Genomic DNA, 14,340 nt, shown 5'->3' with positions numbered 1-14,340 from the left:
CCTGCTACAGGCTACCTGGGGGAGCTTTGTCTGTGTGACAGCCACTTGCCCCTGCAGCCCTTTTAGAGGCTACCTGGGGGAGCTTTGTCTGTGTCTGTGTCACAGCACTTGCCCCTACAGCCCTGCTACAGGCTACCTGGGAGAGCTTTGTCTGTGTGTGACAGCACTTGCCCCTACAGCCCTGCTACAGGCTACCTGGGGGAGCTTTGTCTGTGGTGCTAATAGCTTACATGGTGAGTGAGTGAGTGGGTGAGTGAGTGAGTGGATGAGTGGATGAGTGAGTGAGTGGATGAGTGAGTGAGTGGGTGGGTGAGTGAGTGGGTGAGTGGCTGGGTGAGTGAGTGGGTGAGTGAGTGGGTGGGTGAGTGAGTGGGTGGGTGAGTGAGTGAGTGGGTGAGTGAGCGAGTGAGTGGGTGGGTGAGTGGCTGGGTGGGTGAGTGAGTGGGTGGGTGAGTGAGTGGGTGGGTGGTTGGGTGAGTGGGTGGGTGAGTGGGTGGGTGGGTGGGTGAGTGGGTGAGTGGGTGAGCGGGTGAGTGGGTGGGTGAGTGGGTGGGTGGGTGAGTGGGTGGGTGAGTGGGTGAGTGGGTGAGTGGGTGGGTGGGTGGGTGGGTGAGTGGGTGGGTGGGTGAGTGGGTGGGTGGGTGGGTGAGTGGGTGGGTGGGTGAGTGGGTGAGTGGGTGGGTGGGTGGGTGAGTGGGTGAGTGGGTGGGTGAGTGGGTGGGTGGGTGGGTGAGTGGGTGGGTGGGTGAGTGGGTGGGTGGGTGGGTGAGTGGGTGGGTGGGTGAGTGGGTGAGTGGGTGGGTGAGTGGGTGGGTGGGTGGGTGGGTGAGTGGGTGGGTGAGTGGGTGGGTGGGTGAGTGGGTGGGTGGGTGGGTGAGTGGGTGGGTGGGTGAGTGGGTGGGTGGGTGGGTGAGTGGGTGGGTGGGTGGGTGAGTGGGTGGGTGGGTGAGTGGGTGGGTGGGTGAGTGGGTGGGTGGGTGGGTGAGTGGGTGGGTGGGTGGGTGAGTGGGTGGGTGAGTGGGTGGGTGGGTGAGTGGGTGGGTGGGTGAGTGGGTGGGTGGGTGGGTGAGTGGGTGGCTGGGTGGGTGAGTGGGTGGCTGGGTGGGTGAGTGGGTGGCTGGGTGGGTGAGTGGGTGGCTGGGTGGGTGAGTGGGTGGGTGGGTGGGTGAGTGGGTGGGTGGGTGGGTGAGTGGGTGGGTGGGTGGGTGAGTGGGTGGGTGGGTGGGTGAGTGGGTGGGTGGGTGGGTGAGTGGGTGGGTGGGTGGGTGAGTGGGTGGGTGGGTGGGTGGGTGAGTGGGTGGGTGGGTGGGTGGGTGAGTGGGTGGGTGAGTGGGTGGGTGGGTGGGTGAGTGGGTGGGTGGGTGGGTGGGTGGGTGAGTGGGTGGGTGGGTGAGTGGGTGGGTGGGTGGGTGAGTGGGTGGGTGGGTGGGTGGGTGGGTGAGTGGGTGGGTGAGTGGGTGGGTGGGTGGGTGGGTGGGTGAGTGGGTGGGTGGGTGAGTGGGTGGGTGAGTGGGTGGGTGGGTGGGTGAGTGGGTGGGTGGGTGGGTGGGTGAGTGGGTGGGTGGGTGAGTGGGTGGGTGGGTGGGTGAGTGGGTGGGTGGGTGGGTGAGTGGGTGGGTGGGTGGGTGAGTGGGTGGGTGAGTGGGTGGGTGGGTGAGTGGGTGGGTGAGTGGGTGGGTGGGTGAGTGGGTGGGTGGGTGGGTGGGTGGGTGGGTGAGTGGGTGGGTGGGTGGGTGGGTGGGTGGGTGGGTGGGTGAGTGGGTGGGTGGGTGGGGTGGGTGGGTGGGTGGGTGGGTGGGTGGGTGAGTGGGTGGGTGGGTGGGTGAGTGGGTGGGATGGGTGGGTGAGTGGGTGGGGGGTGGGTGAGTGGGTGGGTGGGGGGTGAGTGGGTGGGTGGTGGGGGTGGGTGAGTGGGGGGTGGGTGGGTGAGTGGGTGGGTGGGTGGGTGAGTGGGTGGGTGGGTGGGTGAGTGGGTGGGTGGGTGGGTGGTGGTGTGGGTGGGTGAGTGGGGGGGTGGGTGGGTGGGTGAGTGGGTGGGTGGGTGGGTGGGTGGGTGAGTGGGTGGGTGGGTGGGTGAGTGGGTGGGTGGGTGAGTGGGTGGGTGGGTGAGTGGGTGGGTGGGTGTGAACCCACCAACAGACACGGACACTACAGAACCTTCTGAATGTAATTATTGGAGTGTAAATTTAACAAACCTAATATTTACAGGAAGATATGTAGCATGCAGACATCCATAACATCAACATCACCATCATCACCATCATCATCACCACCACCATCACCACCATCATCACCACCATCACCATCATCGCCACCATCACCACCACAATCACCACCATCATCACCACCATCACCATCATCGCCATCACCACCACCATCAACATCATCATCATCACCACCATCATCATCATCACCATCATCATCACCACCATCATCATCATCACCATCATCACCATCATCATCACCACCACCATCACCATCATCACCACCATCACCATCATCGCCACCATCACCACCACAATCACCACCATCATCACCACCATCACCATCATCGCCATCACCACCACCATCAACATCATCATCATCACCACCATCATCATCATCACCATCACCATCATCATCACCACCATCATCATCATCACCACCATCATCATCATCATCATCACCACCATCACCATCATCACCACCATCATCATCACCACCATCATCATCACCACCATCATCATCATCAACATCATCACCACCATCATCACCATCATCACCACCACCATCATCACCATCATCATGATCACCACCATCACCACCATCATCATCACCATCATCACCAACATCATCATCATCACCACCATCACCATTATCATCACCACCACCACCATCATGTCCACCACGCTATCTATCCCAGTGTGAGACCACCAGTAGTAATACCACTCATCATCACGAGTAGTTTGAGTGTCTGTGTCACAGCACTTGCCCCTACAGCCCTGCTAGAGGCTACCTGGGGGAGCTTTGTCTGTGTCACAGCACTTGTCCCTACAGCCCTGCTACAGGCTACCTGGGGGAGCTTTGTGTGTGTGTGTGACAGCACTTGCCCCTACAGCCCTGCTAGAGGCTACCTGGGGGAGCTTTGTGTCTGTGTCACAGCACTTGCCCCTACAGCCCTGCTAGAGGCTACCTGGGGGAGCTTTGTCTGTATGTGTACATGGTGAGTGAGCGAGTGAGTGGGCGAGTGAGTGAGTGGATGAGTGAGTGAGTGGATGAGTGAGTGAGTGGGTGGGTGAGTGAGTGAGTGGGTGAGTGAGTGGGTGAGTGAGTGAGTGAGTGGGTGAGTGAGCGGGTGAGTGAGTGGGTGGTGAGTGAGTGAGTGGGTGAGTGAGCGGGTGAGTGAGTGAGTGGTTGAGTGAGTGAGTGGTTGAGTGGGTGAGTGAGCGGGTGAGTGAACGGGTGAGTGAGTGAGTGGATGAGTGTGTGTGTGAGTGAGTGAGTGGCTGAGTGAGTGAGTGGTTGCGTGAGTGAGTGAGTGGATGAGTGAGTGAGTGGGTGGGTCAGTGAGTGAGTGAGTGTGTGAGCGAGTGAGTGAGCGGGTGAGTGAGCGAGTGAGCGGGTGAGTGAGTGGGTGAGTGAACGGGTGAGTGGGTGAGTGAGTGGGTGAGTGAGTGGGTGAGTGAGTGGGTGAGTGAGCGGGTGAGTGAGCGGGTGAGTGAGCGAGTGAGTGTTGAGTGAGTGTTGAGTGAGTGTTGAGTGAGTGGCTGAGTGAGCGAGTGAGTGGGCGAGTGAGTGAGCGGGTGAGTGAGCGGGTGAGTGAGCGGGTGAGTGAGCGGGTGAGTGAGCGGGTGAGTGGGCGGGTGAGTGAGTGAGTGGGTGGGTCAGTGAGTGAGTGAGTGTTGAGTGAGTGTTGAGTGAGTGAGTGAGCGGGTGAGTGAGCGGGTGAGTGAGCGGGTGAGTGAGCGGCTAAGTGGGTGAGTGAGTGAGCGGGTGAGTGAGTGGTTGAGTGAGTGAGTGGTTGAGTGGGTGAGTGAGCGGGTGAGTGAGTGGGTGAGTGAACGGGTGAGTGAGTGGGTGTGTGTGTGAGTGAGTGAGTGGCTGAGTGAGTGAGTGGGTGAGTGAGTGAGCGGGTGAGTGAGCGGGTGAGTGAGCGGGTGAGTGAGCGGGTGAGTGAGCGGGTGAGTGAGCGGGTGAGTGAGCGGGTGAGTGGGCGGGTGAGTGAGTGAGCGGGTGAGTGAGCGGGTGAGTGAGTGAGCGGGTGAGTGAGCGGGTGAGTGAGCGGGTGAGTGAGCGGGTGAGTGGGCGGGTGAGTGAGTGAGCGGGTGAGTGAGCGGGTGAGTGAGTGAGCGGGTGAGTGAGCGGGTGAGCGTTGCCCGGTCCACGGTGAGCGTTGTCCGGGTCACGGTGAGGGCCGTGGTGAGGATGCTGGGGTGAGTTCGATTGGCTTCACGGAGTCCGGTTTGTAGACACTGGGAGACAGTACGCACAGTACACACACTGTACACACACTGTACACACACTGTACACACTGTACACACACTGTACAACCGTAAGCATACCAAATTTTCAGTCGCAACCACATTGGTAAGTGAGTTAAAGTTGACTTACAAGATTTGAAGATACTACTACAACAGCAACTACAACAACAACAACAGCAACAACAGACAGGGTGAAATCCACGAAAGCGTGCAACAGTATTTCGTTTAAAAGCCAAACGCGACGTTTCGGCCCCAACACAAGTAGCCTTCATCAGGTGAAGAACCGGGACTGTCAGGAAGGACTGTGAAGAAGACAGGGGGAGTCAGCTGTGAGTGTGAAGGGACTGGTGGCTACAGGAGGTAGTGACAGGGGGAGTCAGCTGTGAGTGTGAAGGGACTGGTGGGCATGGGAGGTAGTGACAGGGGGAGTCAGCTGTGAGTGTGAAGGGACTGGTGGCTACAGGAGGTAATGACAGGGGGAGTCAGCTGTGAGTGTGAAGGGACTGGTGGCTGTGGGAGGTAGTGACAGGGGGAGTCAGCTGTGAGTGTGAAGGGACTGTTGGCCATGGGAGGTAATGACAGGGGGAGTCAGCTGTGAGTGTGAAGGGACTGGTGGTCATGGGAGGTAATGACAGGGGGAGTCAGCTGTGAGTGTGAAGGGACTGGTGGCTATGGAGGTAGTGACAGGGGAGTCAGCTGTGAGTGTGAAGGGACTGGTGGCCATGGGAGGTAGTGACAGGGGGAGTCAGCTGTGAGTGTGAAGGGACTGGTGGCTATGGGAGGTAATGACAGGGGAGTCAGCTGTGAGTGTGAAGGGACTGGTGGCTATGTTAGGTAGTGACAGGGGGAGTCAGCTGTGAGTGTGAAGGGACTGGTGGCTATGTTAGGTAGTGACAGGGGGAGTCAGCTGTGAGTGTGAAGGGACTGGTGGCTATGGGAGGTAATGACAGGGGAGTCAGCTGTGAGTGTGAAGGGACTGGTGGCTATGTTAGGTAGTGACAGGGGGAGTCAGCTGTGAGTGTGAAGGGACTGGTGGCCATGGGAGGTAGTGACAGGGGGAGTCAGCTGTGAGTGTGAAGGGACTGGTGGCCATGGGAGATAGTGACAGGGGGAGTCAGCTGTGAGTGTGAAGGGACTGGTGACCATGTTAGGTAGTGACAGGGGGAGTCAGCTGTGAGTGTGAAGGGACTGGTGGCCACGGGAGGTAGTGACAGGGGGAGTCAGCTGTGAGTGTGAAGGGACTGGTGGCTGTGGGAGGTAGTGACAGGGGGAGTCAGCTGTGAGTGTGAAGGGACTGGTGGCCATGGGAGGTAATGACAGGGGGAGTCAGCTGTGAGTGTGAAGGGACTGGTGGCTGTGGGAGGTAGTGACAGGGGGAGTCAGCTGTGAGTGTGAAGGGACTGGTGACTATGGGAGGTAGTGACAGGGGGAGTCAGCTGTGAGTGTGAAGGGACTGGTGGCCATGGGAGGTAGCGACAGGGGGAGTCAGCTGTGAGTGTGAAGGGACTGGTGGCACGGGAGGTAGTGACAGGGGGAGTCAGCTGTGAGTGTGAAGGGACTGGTGGCTATGGGAGGTAATGACAGGGGGAGTCAGCTGTGAGTGTGAAGGGACTGGTGGCCGTGGGAGGTAGTGACAGGGGGAGTCAGCTGTGAGTGTGAAGGGACTGGTGGTCATGTAAGGTAGTGACAGGGGGAGTCAGCTGTGAGTGTGAAGGGACTGGTGGCTATGGGAGGTAATGACAGGGGGAGTCAGCTGTGAGTGTGAAGGGACTGGTGGTCATGGGAGGTAATGACAGGGGGAGTCAGCTGTGAGTGTGAAGGGACTGGTGGCTATGGAGGTAGTGACAGGGGAGTCAGCTGTGAGTGTGAAGGGACTGGTGGCCATGGGAGGTAGTGACAGGGGGAGTCAGCTGTGAGTGTGAAGGGACTGGTGGCCATGTTAGGTAGTGACAGGGGGAGTCAGCTGTGAGTGCAAAGGGACTGGTGGCCATGGGAGGTAGTGACAGGGGGAGTCAGCTGTGAGTGTGAAGGGACTGGTGGCCATGGGAGGTAGTGACAGGGGGAGTCAGCTGTGAGTGTGAAGGGACTGGTGGCCATGGGAGGTAATGGCAGGGGGAGTCAGCTGTGAGTGTGAAGGGACTGGTGGGCATGGGAGGTAATGGCAGGGGGAGTCAGCTGTGAGTGTGAAGGGACTGGTGGCTATGGGAGGCAGTGACAGGGGGAGTCAGCTGTGAGTGTGAAGGGACTGGTGGCCATGGGAGGTAGTGACAGGGGGAGTCAGCTGTGAGTATGAAGGGACTGGTGGCCATGTTAGGTAGTGACAGGGGGAGTCAGCTGTGAGTGTGAAGGGACTGGTGGCCGTGGGAGGTAGTGACAGGGGGAGTCAGCTGTGAGTGTGAATGGACTGGTGGCTATGGGAGGTAGTGACAGGGGGAGTCAGCTGTGAGTGTGAAGGGACTGGTGGCTGTGGGAGATAGTGACAGGGGGAGTCAGCTGTGAGTGTGAAGGGACTGGTGGCTGTGGGAGATAGTGACAGGGGGAGTCAGCTGTGAGTGTGAAAGGACTGGTGGCTATGGGAGGTAGTGACAGGGGGAGTCAGCTGTGAGTGTGAAGGGACTGGTGGCCGTGGGAGGTAGTGACAGGGGGAGTCAGCTGTGAGTGTGAAGGGACTGGTGGTCATGTTAGGTAGTGACAGGGGGAGTCAGCTGTGAGTGTGAAGGGACTGGTGGCTATGGGAGGTAATGACAGGGGGAGTCAGCTGTGAGTGTGAAGGGACTGGTGGCTATGGGAGGCAGTGACAGGGGGAGTCAGCTGTGAGTGTGAAGGGACTGGTGGCTATGGGAGGTAATGACAGGGGGAGTCAGCTGTGAGTGTGAAGGGACTGGTGGCCATGTTAGGTAGTGACAGGGGGAGTCAGCTGTGAGTGTGAAGGGACTGGTGGCTATGGGAGGTAGTGACAGGGGGAGTCAGCTGTGAGTGTGAAGGGACTGGTGGCCATGTTAGGTAGTGACAGGGGGAGTCAGCTGTGAGTGTGAAGGGACTGGTGGCCATGTTAGGTAGTGACAGGGGGAGTCAGCTGTGAGTGTGAAGGGACTGGTGGCCGTGCGAGGTAGTGACAGGGGGAGTCAGCTGTGAGTGTGAAGGGACTGGTGGCCATGGAGGTAATGACAGGGGGAGTCAGCTGTGAGTGTGAAGGGACTGGTGGCCATGTTAGGTAGTGACAGGGGGAGTCAGCTGTGAGTGTGAAGGGACTGGTGGCCATGGGAGGTAGTGACAGGGGGAGTCAGCTGTGAGTGTGAAGGGACTGGTGGCCATGGGAGGTAGTGACAGGGGGAGTCAGCTGTGAGTGTGAAGGGACTGGTGGCTACAGGAGGTAGTGACGGGGGGAGTCAGCTGTGAGTGTGAAGGGACTGGTGGCTATGGGAGGTAATGACAGGGGGAGTCAGCTTTGAGTGTGAAGGGACTGGTGGCCGTGTTAGGTAATGACAGGGGAGTCAGCTGTGAGTGTGAAGGGACTGGTGGCTATCGGAGGTAGTGACAGGGGGAGTCAGCTGTGAGTGTGAAGGGACTGGTGGCCGTGTGAGGTAGTGACAGGGGGAGTCAGCTGTGAGTGTGAAGGGACTGGTGGCTCTGGGAGGTAATGACAGGGGGAGTCAGCTGTGAGTGTGAAGGGACTGGTGGCTATGGGAGGTAATGACAGGGGGAGTCAGCTGTGAGTGTGAAGGGACTGGTGCCCATGGGAGGTAATGACAGGGGGAGTCAGCTGTGAGTGTGAAGGGACTGGTGGCTATGGGAGGTAGTGACAGGGGGAGTCAGCTGTGAGTGTGAAGGGACTGGTGGCTATGTTAGGTAGTGACGGGGGGAGTCAGCTGTGAGTGTGAAGGGACTGGTGGCCGTGGGAGGTAGTGACAGGGGGAGTCAGCTGTGAGTGTGAAGGGACTGGTGGCCATGGGAGGTAATGACAGGGGGAGTCAGCTGTGAGTGTGAAGGGACTGGTGGCTATTGGAGGTAGTGACAGGGGGAGTCAGCTGTGAGTGTGAAGGGACTAGTGGCCATGTTAGGTAATGACAGGGGGAGTCAGCTGTGAGTGTGAAGGGACTGGTGGCTATGGGAGTTAGTGACAGGGGGAGTCAGCTGTGAGTGTGAAGGGAATGGTGGCCATGGGAGGTAGTGACAGGGAGAGTCAGCTGTGAGTGTGAAGGGACTGGTGGCTATGGGGGTTAGTGACAGGGGGAGTCAGCTGTGAGTGTGAAGGGAATGGTGGCCATGTTAGGTAGTGACAGGGGGAGTCAGCTGTGAGTGTGAAGGGAATGGTGGCCATGTTAGGTAGTGACAGGGGGAGTCAGCTGTGAGTGTGAAGGGACTGGTGGTCGTGGAGTGAGTGAGTGTTTAAGTGACTGGTGAGTGAGTGAGTGGTGAGTGAGTGAGTGGTGAGTGAGTGAGTGGTGAGTGAGTGAGTGGGTGAGTGAGTGAGTGGGTGGCTGAGTGAGTGGGTGACTGAGTGGGTGAGTGGGTGAGTGAGTGAGTGAGTTGGTGAGTGGTGAGTGAGTGAGTGGGTGAGTGAGTGGGTGAGTGGGTGAGTGAGTGGTGAGTGGTGAGTGAGTGAGTGGTGAGTGGGTGAGTGAGTGAGTGGTGAGTGAGTGAGTGGGTGGCTGAGTGAGTGGGTGATTGAGTGAGTGAGTGAGTGGGTGGCTGAGTGAGTGAGTGGGTGAGTGAGTGAGTGAGTGACTGGTGAGTGAGTGGGTGGCTGAGTGAGTGGGTGAGTGAGTGAGTGGTGAGTGAGTGAGTGCTGAGTAAGTGGGTGAGTGGGTGAGTGGTGAGTGAGTGGGTGAGTGGGTGAGTGAGTGAGTGGTGAGTGAGTGAGTGGTGAGTGAGTGAGTGAGTGGGTGAGTGAGTGAGTGAGTGGGTGAGTGAGTGGTGAGTGAGTGAGTGAGTAGGTGAGTGAGTGGTGAGTGAGTGGTGAGTGAGTGAGTGGGTGAGTGAGTGAGTGGGTGAGTGAGTGGTGAGTGGTGAGTGAGTGAGTGAGTGGTGAGTGAGTGGGTGAGTGAGTGAGTGGGTGGCTGAGTGAGTGGGTGAGTGAGTGAGTGGGTGAGTGGTGAGTGAGTGGTGAGTGAGTGAGTGGGTGAGTGGGTGTGTGAGTGAGTGAGTGGGTGAGTGGGTGTGTGAGTGAGTGCGTGAGTGAGTGAGTGAGTGGTGAGTGAGTGAGTGGTGAGTGAGTGGGTGAGTGAGTGGTGAGTGAGTGAGTGGTGAGTGGGTGAGTGAGTGGTGAGTGGTGAGTGAGTGGTGAGTGAGTGAGTGAGTGGGTGAGTGAGTGGTGAGTGAGTGGTGAGTGAGTGAGTGGGTGACTGGTGAGTGAGTGAGTGAGTGGGTGAGTGAGTGAGTGGGTGAGTGAGTGGGTGAGTGGGTGAGTGAGTGGGTGAGTGGGTGAGTGAGTGGGTGGGTGAGTGGGTGGGTGAGTGGGTGAGTGAGTGGGTGAGTGAGTGAGTGGGTGAGTGAGTGAGTGAGTGGTGAGTGAGTGAGTGGTGAGTGAGTGAGTGGTGAGTGAGTGGTGAGTGAGTGAGTGGTGAGTGACTCACCTGTAGGGTGAGTGAGGCACCCCCACCACCATCAGGTGATGTGATGAGTGGTGAAGTCTCCACATTCCACGGTGGAGACCCCTCAAATCCAGATCCCAGATTCCCCAGCACTGTGTGGGTACACATACAGTACATACAGTACACACACAGTGCACACAGTACACACACAGTACACACACACAGTACACACACACAGACACACAAAGATACACACACACAGATACACACAGACACACACACAGACACACACACAGTACACACACACAGTACACACACAGTACACACACAGTACACACAGTACACACACAGTACATACAGTACACACACACAGTACACACACACACACAGTACACACACAGTACACACACACAGTACACACACAGTGCACACAGTACACACACAGTACACACACACAGTACACACACACAGACACACAAAGATACACACACACAGATACACACACAGTACACACACACAGTACACACACACATACACAGTACACACACACACAGTACACACACACACAGTACACACACACACACACACAGATACACACACACACACAGACACACAAAGATACACACACACAGATACACACAGACACACACACAGTACACACACACAGTACACACACACAGTACACACACACATACACAGTACACACACACACAGTACACACACACAGTACACACACACAGTACACACACACAGTACACACACACACACACAGATACACACACACACACAGACACACACAGATACACACACACAGACACACACACAGTACACACACACACACACAGTACACACACACACACACAGTACACACACACAGTACACATACAGTATACACACACAGTACACACACACAGTACACACACACAGTACACACACAGTACACACACACAGTACACACACAGTACACACACACAGTACACACAGTACATACACACAGTACATACAGTACACACAGTACACACACATTACACACACAGTACTCACACACGGTACACACAGTACGCACACACAGTACACACAGTACACACACAGTACACACACAGTACACACAGTACATACAGTACACACAGTACACACCCACAGTACACACAGTACACACACAGTACACACACACAGTACACACAGTACACACCCACAGTACACACAGTACACACACAGTACACACACACAGTACACACACACAGTACACACAGTACACACAGTACACACACAGTACACACAGTACACACAGTACACACACAGTACACACACACAGTACACACACAGTACACACACACAGTACACACACAGTACTCACACAGTACACACAGTACACACACAGTACACACAGTACACACACAGTACACACAGTACACACACAGTACACACACAGTACACACACAGTACACACACACAGTACACACACAGTACACACACAGTACACACACAGTACACACACACATACACAGTACACACACACATACACAGTACACACACACACACAGTACACACACACAGTACACACACACACAGTACACACACACAGTACACACACACACACAGATACACACACACACACAGACACACACAGATACACACACAGATACACAAAGACACACACACACAGACACACACACAGTACACACACACACACACAGTACACACACACACAGTACACACACACAGTACACATACAGTATACACACACAGTACACACACACAGTACACACACACAGTACACACACAGTACACACACACAGTACACACACAGTACACACACACAGTACACACAGTACATACACACAGTACATACAGTACACACAGTACACACACATTACACACACAGTACTCACACACGGTACACACAGTACGCACACACAGTACACACAGTACACACACAGTACACACACAGTACATACAGTACACACAGTACACACAGTACACACCCACAGTACACACAGTACACACACAGTACACACAGTACACACCCACAGTACACACACAGTACACACACAGTACACACACACAGTACACACACACAGTACACACAGTACACAGACACAGTACATACAGTACACACAGTACACACAGTACACACACAGTACACACACACAGTACACACACAGTACACACACAGTACACACACAGTACACACAGTACACACACAGTACACACAGTACACACACAGTACACACAGTACACACACACAGTACACACAGTACACACACAGTACACACACAGTACACACAGTACACACACAGTACACATACAGTACACACACACAGTACACACAGTACACACAGTACACACACACAGTACACACACACAGTACACACACAGTACACACACAGTACACACACACAGTACACACAGTACACACACACAGTACACACACAGTACACACACAGTACACACACACAGTACACACACACAGTACACACACACACACACACAGTACACACAGTGTACACACACACAGTACACACAGTACACACACACAGTACACACACAGTACACACAGTACACACACAGTACACGCACAGTACACACACAGTACACACACAGTACACACACAGTACACACACACAGTACACACACAGTACACACACAGTACACACACACAGTACACACACACAGTACACACACACACAGTACACACAGTGTACACACACACACAGTACACACAGTACACACACACAGTACACACACAGTACACACACAGTACACGCACAGTACACGCACAGTACACGCACAGTACACGCACAGTACACGCACAGTACACACACAGTACACATACAGTACACACAGTACACATACAGTACACACAGTACACATACAGCACACACACAGTACACACAGTACACATACAGCACACACACAGTACACACAGTACACATACAGTACACACAGTACATACAGTACACATACAGTACACATACAGTACACACACAGTACACATACAGCACACACACAGTACACACACAGTACACACACAGTACACACAGTACACACACAGTACACACACACAGTACACACACACAGTACACACACACAGTACATACACAGCACACACACACAGTACACATACAGTACACACAGTACACATACAGTACACACAGTACACACACAGTACACACAGTACACACACAGTACACACAGTACACACAACACATACAGTACACATACAGTACACATACAGTACACACAGTACACACAGTACACACACAGTACACATACAGCACACACACAGTACACATACAGTACACACAGTACACATACAGTACACACACAGTACACACACAGTACACATACAGTACACACACACAGTACACACAGTACACACACACACAGTACACACAGTACACACACAGTAAACACAGTACACATACAGTACACACAGTACACACATACAGTACATACAGTACACATACAGTACACTCACCTTAGCCAGCTGTCTCCACGTCTCCCAGTGCTCCTCTGACTCCATGCTGATGTAGAGCACAAACGGTCGTGAACTTTCAGCAGTGTCCACCTCCTCCTCATCCTCCTCCTCATCCTCCTTCCTCCTCCTTCTCACCACCTCCTCCTCATTCCTCCTCTTCCTCACCACCTCCTCCTCATTCCTCACCTCCTTCCTCCTCCTCTTCCTCACCACCTCCGCCACCTCCTCCTCCGTCTTCATCTTCGTCTTCATCTTCATCTTCACCTCCTCCACCTCCTCCTCCTCCTCCTCCGTCTTCATCTTCCTCTTCGGCTTCATCTTCACCTCCTCCTCCACCTCCTCCTTCATCTTCATCTTCACCTCCTCCTCCTCCTCCTCCTCCTTCATCTTCATCTTCACCTCCTCCTCCTCCTCCGTCTTCATCTTCATCTTCATCTTCGTCTTCACCTCCTTCACCTCCTTCACCTCCTCCTCCTCCTCCTCCTCCTCCATCTTCATCTTCACCTCCTCCTCCTCCTCCTCCTTCATCTTCATCTTCGTCTTCACCTCCTCCACCTCCTCCTGCTCCACCTCCTCGGCCTGCTTCACCGGCGACGTCGCTTCAGCGAGGAAGTTGCCAGCGCACGGATCGAGTGTGTGGTCGCAAACTCGCGCAGACCTAGCGGGGTGACAGCAGCAGCAGTAGTAGTACCAGTTATAGTATCAGTTATAGTATCAGTAGTACCAGTTATAGTATCAGTTATAGTGTCAGTTATAGTGTCAGTTATAGTATCAGTTGTAGTATCAGTTATAGTGTCAGTTATAGTATCAGTTATAGTATCAGTTATAGTGTCAGTTATAGTGTCAGTTATAGTATCAGTTGTAG

At 54.9% G+C, this 14,340-nt stretch overlaps 1 protein-coding gene across 2 annotated transcripts in view; it reads right to left on the bottom strand.

Moving 5' to 3' along the window:
• Window positions 1-4,314: 4,314 nt before the first annotated feature.
• LOC116937156 (protein O-linked-mannose beta-1,2-N-acetylglucosaminyltransferase 1-like) overlaps window positions 4,315-14,340 on the bottom strand; it is a 119,038-nt gene continuing 109,012 nt past the window's right edge. For both annotated transcript variants that reach the window (XM_076056844.1, XM_076056843.1), the window contains 3 exons: window positions 13,476-14,133; window positions 10,037-10,146; window positions 4,315-4,451 (listed from right to left, as the gene is read on the bottom strand). In XM_076056844.1, coding sequence (XP_075912959.1) covers window positions 4,382-4,451; window positions 10,037-10,146; window positions 13,476-14,133 — 838 coding nt within the window. In that variant the 3' untranslated portion in view covers window positions 4,315-4,381. The remainder of the gene's footprint in view (window positions 4,452-10,036; window positions 10,147-13,475; window positions 14,134-14,340) is intronic.

This window comes from Petromyzon marinus, chromosome 78 (assembly GCF_048934315.1).
Source record: "Petromyzon marinus isolate PM22_M1 ecotype Great Lakes invasive population chromosome 78, UKy_Petmar_22M1.pri1.0, whole genome shotgun sequence".
NCBI lineage: Eukaryota > Metazoa > Chordata > Hyperoartia > Petromyzontiformes > Petromyzontidae > Petromyzon > Petromyzon marinus.
This window is presented reverse-complemented; position numbering and strand designations above follow the sequence as displayed.